General features: G+C 37.9%; 1 protein-coding gene across 1 annotated transcript in view; it reads right to left on the bottom strand.

Annotated features, from left to right (window-relative positions):
• Nucleotides 1-17,685, bottom strand: part of MRPS27 (mitochondrial ribosomal protein S27) — a gene marked incomplete at its 3' end in the record, with an annotated part of 42,620 nt that overhangs the window by 24,441 nt on the left and 494 nt on the right. The window contains exons 2-3 of the mRNA XM_010290852.1: nt 12,232-12,302; nt 10,260-10,318 (exon numbers count right to left, since the gene is read on the bottom strand). Of these exons, the coding sequence (XP_010289154.1) occupies nt 10,260-10,318; nt 12,232-12,285 (113 nt within the window). The remainder of the gene's footprint in view (nt 1-10,259; nt 10,319-12,231; nt 12,303-17,685) is intronic.

Genomic DNA, 17,685 nt, shown 5'->3' with positions numbered 1-17,685 from the left:
ACACTGAGCATTAATTAGACTAAACTTGGGAGGCAAGGACAACTCCAGCACCTTTCAAAGGTGCGCAGCCCAGTGTCCCACAAAATATGTCAGGGTGGTGAAGATGGAAACCAACTGCTGAGAGCTGCTGCAGCACCATTTCCGAAATGACCAACTCCGCATTTAACAGAGCTTCTCAGACTTTCAAACTGATGTAGCAAAGGGGAAACAGGGAGGTAGCAAAAAGCCTGGGGACATTCCTCTTCAGCGACAGGGGACATGCCAGAATTTTAGGAAACAAGTAAGGGGATATCATCAGCTGATAGGAGGGGCTTGGGCATCTATCTAAGCTTCCCCCCCTCAATCCTGTCCTACCTCTCACCCTCCTGTATAAACAAACAAACAAGCAAGCAAAGAAACAAGAGTAAGGAAGGGATTATTCTGCCTAGGAACCAAAGATATACGAATTAAAGGACAGAAATCGAAAAAGAGGTAACAGGGATTCTGCCAGAAAGAACAGTTGCAGGTAGCTGAGCAGAGTGATTGGAGTTCTTGGTACAGAGAAGCACTGAAAATGCAACTGGCCTCATTCCAGCATGAGGAATGGGAGGAATCTATGTCACCTGAAGCATGAAGCTTTAAAAATAACTCACTATTAAAGCAGCATTAAAACAAAAAAAACCCCAATGCAAAATCCCCCAAAATGTAGGCACCCTGAATAATCGTTTTTTTCCACTTTGCTACTGGGCTTCTTACATTCAGAAATATGTACCTTAACTTCCCATTCCTAGAAAACAGAGAGAGTAATAACCTCAGAAATCACCCCAGGAAAATGTTAAACAATGATCTTTGCCTATCAGTACCTCTATGCAATTACAGCAAAGCATTGTTTTGTGGGTCTGTTTGCAAGATAAACTGCTTCTCCCCTTATGGAGTAGAACACTTTTTCATAGGCATGAATGTATACGCAGAAATAAGCAGCCATACAAGTTAAATAAATGTACCTGCTTATTTTCATTTTTGTTCTGCACTGTAATGTTTTTGGACGTTTCTGAAGAAGATGAAGTATTTAGAAAAAATGAATAATTGGAAGCAAGCAGTATAAGCTGTTTTTTCAAATATTTTTATTACTGGGGCTAAAAAGAAATCTACAGCCTGATGGATATAATCAGATAATTTTCTAAATGTCTTTGTAATGGATTGTTGACCAAATGTTTTCAGTCCTACAAAAGCATAAACCTCCATTTCTATAAATAAAAAGAGCCCGCTATTTGAAAATTAACATTCATAATCATTTATAAGCTAAAGAAAGATGTATGCTAAAGCAGGTCCCTCTCCTCCCCGTCACATTAATTTTGTCTATAATGGTGTATAATAGAACAAAAGATGATCAGCTCTATACCTGTGGTGCATTATTTCATCCCTTATCATGGTCATCTTAACATTCTTTCCGTTTCTAAAGGCTTTCACCTTCTGGAAAGTGCACCACATCTGCTATCTGTTACTACATACTATGCCGCAGCATGCATCAAAACCAGATATACTCAGAGCACAACAGAACAGATACTCTGCTGGATCATATTACTGAGATAAATTGTCTTCACTGTTACCAATAAAGCACAGAACGCTTTTCTGGACTACTAGGAAGTCCTGTAAGATGGTATAAGCCTTTTTTATGTGCTTGGTCAGACTGTGTTCATCTCACACGTCTTGTGGAACACAGCAAGCTTACACACAAAAACTTTTTTAAAATTAAGATCATATGGATTTTTCCTTGTATATGGTAAAATGAAGGGAAGTTCTTCCTGAAAATGCACAAACCTTGTATTTCATATGTTGGCTGAGGTAACACAGGAAAACATATTTTAGTGCCTTTGTCCTTCTCTCCATCAGTCTATACTACAAAACCAGCACATGGCTTGCCATCATTCAACCGTACTGACAATCTTCTTAGTAAAGGTGGTGTGGAGAAGGAATTCTCATTCAGTGGAATGTCAGAGAGATACTTAGCTTCCAGCTCTGCTTCCGTGCACCCTGCAAGAGCTAATACTGTTTCCATGGTAGAAAACCAACAGTGTCATGAAACTGCCTGTATAGGTATTATTAGCACTTGTATTAGTCTCCTGGAGAAAATTTTTTTCACACATTTTAAAGAAAAAAAAAATCAACACAAAGACAGATGGACACAAATCCCTGTGGAATCAATGCAGTAGAATGTTTCAAAACGTTTCACATTCTTAGTGGACCTCCAGTCCTACTTTCACAAGCATTACTTTTAGTTACAAATAAGAGAAAATAATTAAAAGAGAAAATCCTGAGTAAATCCAGGCAAGTTTTAAGTAAGCTTTCTTAGGTAAGTAAACCCAGATCAGCTTTACAACATGTACATTCAACCCAAGATGTATTTTCAACGTTAACAGCTGTGGCAGGCTATGGAACTCCTGTACCCAACATCAGGACGCTAGAGCGCCAACACTACTTTCTGCATATCTTTTCTTTCCAGCTCCTAACTTAAATTTTTCCAGAGTAAGATTCACAAAGTCAAACCCTGTCCAAGCTCTAAGTACTCATCCTGTTCTTAAAAATCCATTTTCAATAAAATATTTCTCCCCATCTTAGCAGCAGCTCATCCACAGTTGCTTGCACAGTCCATCTAACCTATGAACACCCTGATTCACCCCATAGAAAACCATCACTAATGGTAACAAATCATGGCACCATAACTTATCTCATAAATTGCCTTTACTCTCTCTTTTACTGCTGATTATAGTAAAATAATCACAACCACTGACATTCCTCAGAAATTTTCTGCCTGACCTGGAAGCCTTTTGACTTTGTACTTACTCCTCTGTCTTGTTACATTTAAACTGTTCAGCATTTTGAGTACACACCAGTTGCAGTAGCACAAAAACCTGTATTTCGCAAAGTACAGGATAAATGCTCTCTCATTTTTAGCCTATTTTGCTATTTTATACATGAAATGTGAAGATATGTGAAGTTAAAATGGCCTAATGTTTTAATTTGGATGGCTACCCCTACTTTTGCTCACAAAAAAAACCCCTGAATTCAACAATTTGCATTATATATTTTTTTTCCTCAAGAAATATGTATTTTACAGCTAGTTTTACCAGTAGAATACCACAGACTAGAGAAATTACTAGCTGAGCAACTGAAACCAGCATTTTTAATGACTGTTACCCCTTCTACAGCTGCAATCATAATATATTCCTTATTCTCCTATGTTATGCTTAGTTCAGCTCAATAATGAGTAACTTGTGACTGAAAACAGCAGTTTTTATTACCTCTTTTAAATAAAAGAGGAATAAAAACTGGCGCCTACAAATACTAAAACCCTGACATTGAGAATCTGTTAATTTCACCAAATAAAAAACAAGATTTCTTGTAGTTGATAAGTTTTAAATGCAAAACATGTTCTGATAAATGCTTTTCATATTGTATCTAATGTAATTAATGTTTACATTATCATTAAATGTGTACATTTGCAGAAAAGTAATACCTTCATTTAAGTTTCTTTCTCAAGAGACTTGTCCACATCAATGAAAAACCGCACTCTAGTAAACACTTCTCTCTTTCTTTAAAGATAATCAAATATATAAATTAAACCTGGTAATAAATACCTGTTAACCTTGTATATACCTGCACAAGATTGTCTCCTTGCTCAGTAACAAAATGGCTCAAAATTTAGTACAATCATTCCAAAGAAAATCAAAATGGTTTAAAGGGTTGCCAGAAAACAACAATAAGGCTTTCTTTAGAAATAGAAATAAAATTGTAAACATGAAACGTGATTAAAGTCTTTTATCTGAATTAAGGTTTCTTGCTTGCAGATTTAAACCGAGATCAAATTCAACAATTCAAATATTTCTAATCAACCTATCTGTAATAAGAGGTCTGTCAAGATTATTACAACATGTCAAGATTATTCCTTAACAATGTAGGTCATCATTATTTTTTTCTGGTGTATTTATTTTTATTCAAAAAGGAATAAATACCTTCACCATAAACAGATGATTGAGGTTGATGCAATAACCACAAAGTTAGCAGTTCCCAAAGAAAGGATCATGGCAGGTCTGGTTATGGTTGTAAACCTAATAGAAACTCGGGTTTTTATCCTAGTAGTTGCCATCTTCAACATCACTTGCAGAGAAAAGATTGCTGTACTGTTTGACACTACTTGGGAAAGCTGTAAGAGAGGCAACTCAGCAGAAACAGTAACTTTTATATGCTTTTTTCTTCTGTTTATGTGGGTTTGGAGCTGCTGCCTGGCTGTGGCTGCCATTACTGCTCAGGGGCTGTAATGGATCCTGAAGTTCCTTTCAGGGGAAGCCAGATGGAGTTAATTCTCAAGTGTATCTTCACAATTAATCATCATCAAAGCTAGCAAAGGAATAAATCTCTGCATGTGTTTGTGTCTTAAATTCTGAAGCTTCTAAAAGGCTTTACTCTGTCCTGGTCATTTGTATTCATATGAACAGCTCACTCTTTACATGTTTGGCTGCAATTTAACCTGTCTAGACTTTCAGTATTTCTAAAATATAATGCAAGATCTGCTTCCAGACAGGTTTTTTGCTGGTGCAGGAATTTAAGAAACAACCTTTAGACTGCCACCGGATATAGCAAAATTGACCTTTAAGGTGAGTATGAGTCAAATTCTGAGACAAAATATCCTTCAATATATAACTAGTACAACATTTGAGATGTGGTCCTAAATACTTACTGCTCACATTGTACTTCAGTCTATTTCCAATACTATCTACTAGATAGAATGCTCTGAGCTGTTGGCAAAAAAGATGCTGGTTGAAAGATAGGAAAATTTTGCCAATATTCTTTTCTTGCAAGAACAGGAAAGTCAGTCCTTCTCCCAATACTAAATGAAAAATGTATCTACACGGGGTGTGGACTGAGTGAATTCTTTCCATATCTGAATCTGACTGGCTTTATCTTTCTAACTACTCCAGGAATACGGGGGGTAGGGGGTTTACCCCCTAAGGTTGATACATGCATTCTGTTTGTGGAATAATCTTTTTCCCTTGTTTTAAACAGAAAGGTTTTTAAAAGCCAAACACTTATCCCTTTAGTGTTGGCAAAATAAAAAAAAAAAATTATTGTTGAAAGAAAGTCTTCCAACTTTCTGTGCTTTTATATGCAGTGCCTAGAAAATTCTTGTCCAGTTTCTGACAAGCTTAAAGGAAAGCATATACAAAAGGACAGATGAACTATGAAAAGCAGATGACTGAAAAGGCCTGCGTTAGAGGAAGAGATCTTTCTGAATGCTTTTCAGTGTTGTATCTTTACTGATGATTCTCCCCACTTTACAGCACAGGTACACTGACTGAGCACACCTATTTGAATGAGATGTGATCACAGGATTAGGCTTGCTGAAATTTGGCTCTGGGTTCTGAAACGTAGTTGCTAGTTATTTTCTCCAAAGATTCTTATAGCTCAGACTCTGACAAGCCATAGACGGACAATGACAACAGAGAAACCGTGAAAGATGACAGGGAGAGTGAGTACATGTGCCCCTCTGTGCAGAAATGAGTGAATGCTGGAGCCAGAATAATGGTGGAGGCTTTAAGACCAGAACACTTACACCTGACAGCACTGCTCTGGATAGTGACCAACAATTCTTGCCATGAAGCAGCATCACATGCCGGTCACCATAATGCAACAGCATTAAACACAGGTATTTCTGTCATTCACATGCAAATGACTGGAACATTCTAATGAGGTAAATCTTTCTGGTGCTTCTCTTCCTTGTGTCTCCCAATCCGCCAAAGAACAGCCCAGATCTTTTAAAAATTAAGTTATCTTGGATTGCTCAGCTGAGGCAGGTGTCCAAACTGGTAAAACATACCATTCTGGTTGTGAACTGTATTCTTCTCTCAGATGCTTCCACGACTTCCCAGTATTATTTCAAAACATAACTGCTGCATAGCTTGAATAATAGGCAGATATTTCTGACTCACTCTTTTTTTTTTTTTTAACCCAAATATTTGTCTACAGGGAGCAAAAGCCAAGATCTGATGAACTGATGAAGTCTATGTCAGTTATAGGCTTAGGAAAATGAAAACATCTCAAAGGAAGAATTAAGTATGTTGTAAGATTGTGTCTACGTCTTTTCTCCGTTTTCTATTTGTGCTGGAACAGGTTAACGGTATTCATTACATCCTATAGATTTACACACAGAAACAAAATACCATATTAGTGGGAATGAATGCCATGCAAAGTATATTTCAGGATTAAAATATTTTTTGGTCCATTGTGATCATTTATTACAAGCAATACTTTAGAGTAACTGAACGTTTTCAGGTGCTAAACTGCTGGATTGGCAGGAAAATATCAAAACCTGCAACTTCTGCACCCACAGAACAGACGTGCAGATACAGGCAGCGTAGGTGAAATTTATTTTGCACGTGATGTTGGACAAACTGATACACTGGCATTATAAGGAATAAGCAAAATTTCACATATATGGAGACCACTATAGTCTTCAAATGATTTCATCACTGAAATTGGGACCCAACTTACTACCATGAAAGATGTAACAGCATATCTCAAAATAACTTAATAATTTGCATTTTGTGATTATAATCAAGTACTGACCCAAGGTAATAAATCTTGAAATCTACAGAAATAACTCTGTTTCCAAAAAAGCAACCGGCAATCAGGGAAAGACAATGAAAAAAATCTAGGTATGTTGTGCAAGAATTTGCAGAGCACATGCACACACAAACATTTACATTTTACAGACACTTTGTATACTTTTTTTCTACACAATGGGTCATGGGTTTTAACGTAATTAAAAATCCTCCTGAGGAATCTCAACATAAAACTTTCACAATTGCTTTCAAACACACTGAAAATCTTTGTTGGCATAAAACCTACATAAAGAATCAGCAGAGTTACCTCACCACAAAACCTCTCCCCGTTATGCTAATGCTTCTATCATATGAAAACACCCTGACGTGAGAAATAGTGACATCTCAGTGAGACAGGACAAAGTAAGGCGAACTGCAGGTCTTTGATCTGGCTGAAAGTGCTCTGCATTCTGATTAGAATTTCTGCTGGGATCCTAGGAGATGAAAGGATTTTTTAAAGTCTGACAATTAACAGAGGGGGGGAGGTATTCAGAAGAGAACAAAAAGAGGAGCACTGAAAGCAGATGACGTCATGCCTCAAAATGTCCTTTACCATCTTACTGACATGTTCCACAATGCCGCATAGCAGTTTCCACACAGCTATTCTTGAGAGCTCAAGATCCTCTGTGGAGACAGTATGGCTGGAGATCCACTGCTTTAAAAGGATGTAAAGTTGAAACAGATCTAAATATAATACGTATATTGTATTTCGGGACCCTAAATGCATTATGGTAATGCTCCAGAACACTACTTTTTGAAACCTGTACTGCGTGACACATTACAAGAAAAGTCTCCAGTCTACAAAGCTTAAAATTACATGTTCTGGCACTCCCATCTTCAGGAAAACCCCATACAGAGAGCGTGGAAATGCCATGTACTTCCTTGTGATTCTTCCCACAGGCACAGTTTGCTCTTTTGTACCAGGAACATCTTCCAACCTTGCAGAGGCCTTGGAACTGACTACCCTTCACCTCAGATTGCCACAGGCACCCAACATTGGGGAGAGACATCAAAATCTCACCCTTATATTCTATAGGCAGTTAAGGAAAAAAAAAACCCAACACAGGACTTTGGCAGCATTCTGCTTATTTACGTTGAGGCAAATGCACATACAGCCAACTTACCAGGCCACGTACATGCCATTTGCTCACAATGGATTTGTATAACTTAGAAGATACAAAAAAAGCTTTTCACTGATATTGCCTTTCTCTTTAGAAGCTTACTCCCCTTACACAAAGTACAAAATTTATGCTTTCAACTGTTTCTCATTAAGCCAGAAAGAGATTTCTTGTCAAAGCTTCTGTTTCTTGACTCTCCCTCTCTACCACCTCCTTTATGTCTTACAGTGTGGCCACTTTTGCAGGACTTTCTCTGTGTCAAACATCCTCCTAGCTGCAAAGAGACACCTTTATAAACATGTCCTTCATCTGAACTCAAGCCTAAGTGCAAAATGTGAAGAACAATAAAAGGGGCCTTGCAGATACCAACCACATCTCCTATTTCCTGAACCTTGCATGCTTATTTTCATTTGAAAGGGAAGCTGATCTTATAATTGGGATTTTTACATTTTCACGTGAACTACAGACCTCTCTACACTGTTTCATTACCTGCATATAAATGTATTTTAAGAATAGTTTCATAGGTCATACTGGAATAAAGTCTCCCAGAACACTGATGCTAACATCACCAAAAGACTAAGTATTTTGCAACACCAAGGACACACACAAGAAAAATTCCAACCAAAGCACGTCTGACAAGCCTTGTGACACGAGTACCTCTATATTCTTTCCACACAGACATACAATTACAAACGATCATATTTGATGTATGCGTAACTATACTCTCACCAGCTGAATTATTTCTTAAAGAAACAGTAAATAACTAATTATTTTTTAACTGCAAATCTCTCCTTCAGAATGCGTTTCTAAGGCTAAACCCCCTGTATTTTAAACTGATGTACTAACCAGGCAGAGATGAAGAGTAGAGAGGGTATTTACATTAGTTAGAGATCTCCATTCTATTCTATTCCTCTAACTATGGAGCATTTTCTGTGCTTCTAATTTTCTGTCACTCTCCTTGAACGTCTTGTTTTCAAGAAGAAAGAACCTGTAAGATACATTATGTATGTACATCTCACTTGTGACTATCTGGATTTTATCTGTACCATTTTGAGACTCAGCAATTAAACTACCACACTTTTTTCCTGGTGTCAGGGCATTCAAAGGTCTCTTGGCATTCCTTACCCTACAGGGCCTGACTCCACCAGAGAGAACTTAACTCCACGTAGCACATCACAATCTTCAAGAATGTTAGCACATTAGGTACTAATAGCACATCTGTTAAACAAAAATGAGGGCTTATCTTCAACTGGCTTTACTTTCTCCTGTTTTCATTTCACCTGTGATGGAAAACCCATTTCTGACCACAGATTCTGACAGGCCTAATGAAATCATATATCCCTGCTCATTGCAGGGGGTTGGACTAAATGACTTCTCAAGGTCTCTTCCAAACCAAACTGTTCTATGAGTTTATGAAATCTTGATCAGAAGGAATGAAAACTCCACTAACCTCCTCTCTGTGAGAGATTTTTCTTCCTCCTTTTATTTTTTCATTACAGGATGTTGCTAGTATTAGCAAACTGTGTTTCTCGTGTTTCCACATTGAAGCTCTGAGGTTCAGATACTGCCCAGTAGTACCAGAGAATCATGACTAATGCAGTCATGAACTTATAACGATGCATATACTTATTAACAGCCATCCAAGTAAAATTCTTCATTAAAAGAAAAATCAATATTATTTACAAATAATAACCTGACATTATTTGTAAAGATGCTTTCTCATACATTTTGACAGGATGAGTTACTTTCTCCATCAGGAAGCCTAGCTCTCAAAAACTGTGTGCAACCATCCATAAAAGAACTAATTTATTTTAGTGATCATCAAGAATTACCGCCCCCTTAAAGTTGGTATTGAGGTGTATTGACCTAAAGCAAGCAAGCATTCAACCTGACACTAGCAGAAAAGGTACCCAAGACAATTCACTCAATACAAAAATAGTTGCAGAAAACCCTAACAACCCATACATAAGATGAACCACACAGCTTATATGGGGAACATAAAGTACTAAGGGGATAAAAACCAAAACTATACTTCATTTAGCCTTGCTGGCTTGATCATTACCACAGCATGCCTGTTCTCATTTCTGTTCATTCTAAGGAGACAGGCTTCCTTGGGTCCTACACTTCGACATGCAAATACGCATATAGCCAATTTAGTTGAATTATGACTTCGAGAACAAAAAAGTATCAGAAGGAAAACTGTAAACAAACATAATTCCATATAATTTTAGCACCACTAATGTAAATCATAGCTGGCGTTTGTATTAGCTGTTCAGTGGCCCAGACTACCATGCTTGACGGGAGTCAATGCCAGAGGTCCAGAAGAAGGCTATGTTACCAAGAAGGCCCTTAGCTGTGAGTTGCAAGAAAACTAGAGGCACATATTTTGCAAAAGAGAAATCAAAAGCTGTTAAGCTGGAAAGGGTCAGAGTCTTAAAAAGGAAAGACTTCATGGTAGTAACTTTTATGTCTCAAGGCTCCCTGTGGAGGGAAAGATGCTTACTTGTAAAGGTAATATTCGGCTTGATCCACTTCCTCTCGTGAAGAAATGTTGTCAACGAACTGGGTAAAAAAAAATAAATAAAAGCTTCAGAAGGAACACTCACAAAGCATATTAGAAGAAAGTGCCACTTCAATGAAAAAAATACATTTCTTTGGCATATTTAGGTGGAGGTCTTCCAGTCTTTGCTTGCTCCTAGTCAGGTTTCTTCTAGACTGCTAAAAGTCAAATCTTTTTAAACTGAGACAACTCCCCTCTTCAACTCTAAACAATGTTATGCACCTTGAAAATATAGAGACTATCCAGGAATTACATCCATATAGCTCCCTACCCCATATTTTTGCTGCTCTTCTCTTAATTTTTTGCTCTTTAATGACATCCTTTAATTTGAGAATTCAGTTGCTAACGTTTTTTCCCCAATTTTGAATGAGTCTTTACACTCCTGACTTCTCTTTCTAAAAAGTATTCTCCTCTCTAATGTTTGCCTGTTGTGCCTATTCATACTATAAATTCTGAGGGACAGAGGCAACAGCATTTTACATTTCACCAGACATATAAATAACAGTATGAAAAAAATCACACACACCCCCATGCTGTAAAGCACAATTTTCCTCTCATTTAAAACTTTACCTGCTCCAGACAACCTTCCAAAATTCCTAGTGATATCAACTACTTAAATAAAATCCAAGTTTTCAGCCAGACTTTGTCTTATGGTAGCACTGAATCCTGTTTTCCTGTAGATTTTACTAACACACACATAAAGATGCTGGAACACTCCAGAGTCTTCCCAATGTAATACCTTTAGCTGAGAATATATAAAAAACATGTTCTCAAGGTCAGTACTTCTCTTTATCCTAAGCATAAGCTAAAAATAAAACTGGTACTTGCTCTCCAGTTTCTTGTGGAGAACACATGCCTGTGCACTTTATTTACATTCTGGAAAATAGGAAACTGATGTGAGCTCCAGGTATTGGAAAGCAGGGTTGTTTGACAATCTGGAAATGCCACTCCTCCGTGGAAGAGGTCAGCCCAAAGCAGGAACATAAAGGAAAGGAATAAAGCTGATTAAGTAAAAAAAGGAGAGGAACACCCATTTCCCCCATGGCCACTGTCTCAGAAGCAGTGATCAAGACTACATGATCTGTATAAACGCTTGATCTGGCAAGTGTACAAAATGTTCTGCGACTGCTCAGTTAGTGGTGCCAATGATCCTAATTAATGAAGTTACTGAGGTACCAGGATGGTGACTCAGCTTTTTTGGATAATTTTGAAGATTGAAATTAGTTTATTTTAAAAAAAAAAAACAAGTGAGATATTTATTCTCCCTCTTCAGTACAAATGCTCACTTACACAGAGAACGTAAAAGCACATCTCACATCTCTGCCTTCACTCCCCCTCCCCAGATTAACCCATCCAGAGGACAGAACTGGTTACTAATTCCTGTAAAAATAATGGCTTCACTTATCCCACGCCACTGTTTGTCTTGCCTCAGTCTACTGAGGCAAGGGAGGAAAACTAAAGAAGCATAACGTAACCACCTCTGCCTCACTCTGAAAGGAGCCTGGAAGTGGAGGAAGATGCACACAGACAGGCAGTGTGCTAATTCACTGCATTCCTTTAGCAGCCCGGCTTCTTACAAAGTGCCTGAGGGGGCGTTCAAGCTCTCACTAAGACAGAAACCACAGGAAGGCAGGGGACCTATATCAGGGAAATACATAGCCCTGTAACAGTAAGGCCCGATTTTACTGAGAAAAAAAAATATTTCTGTTTTGAAGACTGTACAGTCCAGGTACTAACTAATGAGTACAAAGTAACAATAAAACAGCTTTGCATGCAATTTAAAAGTATAACAAGACATTTAAGATCCGAGAACTCCCAGCACAGGTTATATCATTTATGCCCTCTCAGCTCACTTGATTTCATATGCATTCCACTGTAACTTCCACCACTTTATGATTGAGATTTATTTCCTTACCCGGGCTATTGTCAAAGAGCTGACAGGCAGCTTTCTTTCATAGGTTCTGTCCATTAAGTGGGCTAAGTCAGCTGGAGAAAAGAGAAAAAGGGCATGTTTAATCAACTGGCATTACAGGAGAACCTGCAGAGCCATCACATAACCTAGAATAGAACCTCTGTCCATGAAATCAAATTCTGTTTCCTTGTTCATATCTCATTTTGAAGTTGTATGAAAACAATATTTTCAATTATTGTTAAATACTTCAACAGAAAATAATACATGGAAAGGTTCTCAACATGATGATTTTAACTGAATAGAAAGAAGGGGGGAAAAGCAAACTACCCTATAATGTGTTGGATGAAATTAGTATAACTAATATAATTCATCTAGAAAACTGAGCAGATGTCCTTAAAACTCACACTTGCTTTCAAGCTTAGCATATGCTGGACAGTGCTTTTGGCATGGGTTTGTCCTTTATTTTATGGTAAAACAAGACGACACAGAAACAAGTAGTACCATACTGATAAACCCTACAGTCACAAACAGCAATCCAAAGAAATCATGTTAATCAAACTGGGCACTGTGCCAGTACCTTATTAACTTTATAGCATTCAGCTCCAGCAGTCGTATAACAATATTAATTTGACCCTACAGGAACTTCAAGCTTCTGACTGTTAAACAGGTAGCCAACCACCGCATTTAATGAATTTAATTGGAAGTTAAATTAAATTAATTTAGAGTTTAGTTTTATACTGTTCCTGGAAAATAATGATGACTCACGAAGAGAAAGCTGTTCATTGTATGCTTAGTGTCAGCTGTTTGATTCTTAGCTGAGACATGAACTGATAACATCCAATCTATAAAATTTAGAGACTTCAATCCTACTCTTTCTTCCTATTCTCCTGCATCTTCCAGGACCAGGAATCCAACATATTCTCTCTGTATCGTTAGCACCTCACTTCATCCTTTGCACCCCAAGACTACAGTTGTTACTGAACCAGCCTCTCCTTTGACACCTCTCAGTTAGTTCCACTGGCCACCCTAAAAGAGCTTAGGAGTTGGCTCATTTTACAATTCATTTTCCAAAACGGTCATCCAACCTCCACACCTGTCAATTAAATGTGAGGTGAGCACAACTTGCAGGACCACATCAGAACTAAGCCGCCTACTCTGGCAAAGTTGACAGGGCCAGGAAGCAGCAGTGCACCAGTAACATGCTGTGTCTCCAAGGGTTGCAGTCCATGTATGTTCTGTCCACAAAACAAGTGGCATCACTGTTCATCATTTTATGAAAACACCTGTACCACCAGTGAATACTGAGGGGTATACAGTTCTAACAGTACAAATGGCATTCAATGCTAGTCCGACCTTATAGGTATTCTCTCAAATTACAGCACATGTGCAAAGATTTTTGCTGCAATAACATGACAGAGCCTTGATTTGGAACAAAATGGTTGACTCTTAGTCTGGACAGTGCTGCTGCCTGCCACATAGTTTGCCTAACACCTTCCTTCCTGAGGCACTTTAAGGTATTCTTCAAAACAAACAAACAAAAAAAAAGCATTCATCTCTGGCTGAGGCAAGGCAAACATTTCATGACCGTGAAAACAAAGGGAAATCTGAGGCAAAGTTACTGAGCTCCTACGAAGCTCAGTACCAGCTCCTATGAAGTACAACACAGGATGTTGAGCCGATATGGGCCACCAAGGCCATGCTGTACCAGATAACCACTAAAACAGCAGTTCATCTTTTTTAATGGTAAAGAAATGTCTGTGGGAATATCCTTACAGGAATTGTCTGTATTTGACTCTGTATTATCCATCTCTCCAGCACTCACAAAGGTCATGATGGAGCACATAGGTAAAAATTTTGGGGGAATTCCCAGTAGTGCTAGAAGTTAGATAGAACAGATGCCGCAGCCAAGTCAACTTGTCAGTAACTAAGAACTGGCTAGATCCTTGCCAACACATACAAAGCCAACTATCATCCACCATTCTTTATCTGCATTTCGAGATAGCTGGAAAAAAGTATTCACTCTGAAATCTGCTATGTTTGATGACATAGCAATGTGGACCTGAGAGAGACAACTGCACAATTTTGGGACTTCATTTATCTATTGCATCACCCTCTGAAAACTGAAAGGTGACACTTAAGACCATTTGGGCCATACTCAACCCCTGAGCTTGGTACTTCTTTCGTCTAGGTATTCATGAAGATGGAAGAGCCCATTTCAGTAGACACTGAGTAGAATGTACACCAAATTAATACAATTCTATGAGCGCAAGATCCCAAGACTGCTAGCCATTTATACACAGGCCTCCTGTGGGAGAGTTAACACACAGAATTTTAATGATCGACATTTTATGCTGTTTACAAAACTGGAACACTCCATCAGAACTTTATCATGGAAAGCAACATGAAGCACTCATCTGTCAGCTCCAGTAAAAAAGTACAATAAAATGACAGCTGATTAAACTTTAAAGAATAGAAGACAAACAAAGTTAATGGGAAATTTAGCTTTGTTTCTGGACAAATTGCTGTTTCTGCTGTAGTTTCTAGATAGGAATAATTTGCAGTGAGTAATTGTTTTCTGGTTTGTTTTCTCTGAAGAGCACCTAAAACCAGACTATTTTCCTCATATTCATGTTTTGAAATAATTCCACTACCTTTTGTAAACGAAGTCTGCTCCATAAGTTGCTATTCAATGATCAAGATTAAAGCTTTTTCTTAGTTAAAAACATCCCAATGGAAGTACTAGAATTCAAGCATGTGAACATCCAAGTCTCCTAGCACTGTTGATAGTTAAACTTAAGCACTAACATTGCTGTATAAGCCAAATAAATGTTTTAATGGCCAAATCAAAATGTTGCAAGTGCTTTTATCTGATAGTCATTACCAAAGAGGACACTAGCATATATAATCTCTCATACACGTTGCCTAAAAATACATTTCTACGAGATGAACTTTTACAAAACTTTAACTTCTCTAAAAACATATTTCTACGTATTTGCAAAATCTCATGGATTTAAACAAACTAACAAAACAAACTGTTAGTCTGAGCTGAGGTCATTTAACCTCTGGACATGAATTCACATTTGTCTCTAGAATATTGATATCTGAGATTTCATGTTAATTTTTATTTTCTTTTTTTTTCATAGAAACTCAATGTCTGGCTGCCTGCAACAAGGTATTTCAGGACAATTGGGAAAATATTGACCCTCACCCTCCAAGTCACTGGTTATGACATCTAAGGACACCAGTCTGGTGGCCTAGGAAATCAACACGGTTTCAGCTTGATTCGCAGTGTGTACCTATCCACAGTATGTAGCCACATCAACAAGTGGCACATTTGGCCACCATGTAAGGTCTCTAGTCCCTCATTCCTAGAAGTGGTCTATCGAGGACACGGTTGAAATCCAGTGATGCAGCAGCGATAGGAAAGAACCTACAACTGTGATGAAAAGATTACCTGTCCTCGGAATGATGGGCAGAGCTAATACCTTACCTCACAGGCTAACATTTTGGTTTCGGTATACAGAAAGCCTTGATTTATTTTGAAGACCTAACTAAAATACAAAAGAAGTCTAAAGCAAGTACTTGGCCTTACAAATTTATGTTTCACATTTCTCAGTATTTCTACATCCCTACCAGCTTCTGGAAAGAACTACAGCTTTGTACGGAGTAAGGCGGCTTTAAATGAAAATTACTCAAGTCTGTAAAGGCAGCACTGCCACCTGGTGTTGCCAACAAGCCATTTTGGGTACTCTGAGATTTTCTAACAAAAAAAGACATTTCCTATCTCAATTGGATTCTGCCATCCCCTGGGATTCTGGTAATTCCTGTTCTTCCCATTAAGATGCTTACTGTCACTTAATTTTACCCTTTTTAGGGATGAACCAACCGAAACACTGGAGAATCTAAGTCCAGCCATGCCTTCCATTTCCTTGGTATCTCATTTTTAATAAGTAGAGTCCAAGTTACTTCAAGACAGGGTTCTTCCTATCAGCAAACAGTTTGTAAATTCCAAATAAACACTTTTTCAAGTTCTACCTTTTTGAACAAATGTGCTTCTGTACACAAAATACAATCTTATTCTTTCCCACGCTTATTTCAGTACTGAAGTTTGCTAAATTCGTTCATGCCTGGAATGCTAAACTGAGACTATGGAGAAGAGAATAAAGCATATCTGACATGGACACAGTAAATCAGTTTGAGTCTGCGATAGCACCACATCACTGCAGCAGAGAAATGGAACTGACTTTAAACAAAAATACTTCTTTTTCCTTTAAATGTATTCCCACAACACTATTTCACAGAATAACTGTTCTGAAACAGTGTTTGAAATACACAAATAAAAGAGCATCTCCTCAACACAAGGAATTCACTCTAGCTACAATCACCAGTTACTACACACAAGATTGTATGTGCAACCATACAACTGACAGCTACAGAGCAGATGTCTGCAGGCCTGTGTCCTCTTTGAAAATGCTAATACAGCTGACACCGTGTTAACTTGTTTTCTCTTTTCTGTGAACACAAAATGAAAATGCAAAGCAGTTCTTAGAAAAGCATGGAACTGACACCTGCTTTGGATCAAGATCATCAGCAGAGCAGCAGCCAGAACTGTGCTTGCCAAACAGTCACGAAAGGTCTTGCCAGGCCTGGGGAAAGTCAAACATGAACTGTACCACCACTTGCACAACAATGTTTTCTTCTGCAGTGGATTTCTATTGCCTGTGACATTTGTCAAAATAAGAACCCTTTTTCTTAGGTGACTGGTTCAAATGCATCCCAGGGCACTAGTCTGTGACTCCAGCCTAAAAAACACTACATGAGCAGTCCTATTGACAGCAAAGGGTTACAAAGTATTAACAGTCTGTGCAGGATCCAAGCTACGGATGTTTCTGGCCCATGTACAGTAAAACATGTTGACAATACTAACCTAACTGTTTACAAGCAAATAACGGAAACAAATTAGTGCATAAAAACATGACTCTGATCATTTTGTCTGTCCTCTTGCCTGACAAAAGCCCTTGAATTTCACCTGCTGATTCTTCTTTGAGCCTCATAATCCGTGTTACAATTAACAAACACAGTTCAGTGGCCCAGGAATGAAAAATGGAAGACAAAGATCATGCATTAAGGGGTCTCCAAAACACTCACAGTACAAAATAATGCATATGTATCTTTAGCATGGAAAAATGTTTTGCATGCTGCTTTCTATTGAATATTGTCACCAAAAAGATAGTGGAATGCAATTTCAAATGTAATCTAGCCAAAGAATTTAGCTATGAAATTCACACGAGAAATCTCAGTACCATATGCAGATATAGTTTAATGTACAACTCCTCAGAAATAAAATGTTTAGTTTCATCTTTCCACAAAAGAGAAATCTAAAATTTCAAACAAGAAATGTAACTTTCCCTCCTGCAAAACTCTGAAGAAAATGTTCTTCTAAAAAAATGTTTTTAA

This window comes from Phaethon lepturus, unplaced genomic scaffold, assembly GCF_000687285.1.
Source record: "Phaethon lepturus isolate BGI_N335 unplaced genomic scaffold, ASM68728v1 scaffold14697, whole genome shotgun sequence".
Taxonomy (NCBI): domain Eukaryota; kingdom Metazoa; phylum Chordata; class Aves; order Phaethontiformes; family Phaethontidae; genus Phaethon; species Phaethon lepturus.
Note: the sequence above shows the minus strand (reverse complement) of the source record. Positions and strands in the feature narration are given on the sequence as shown.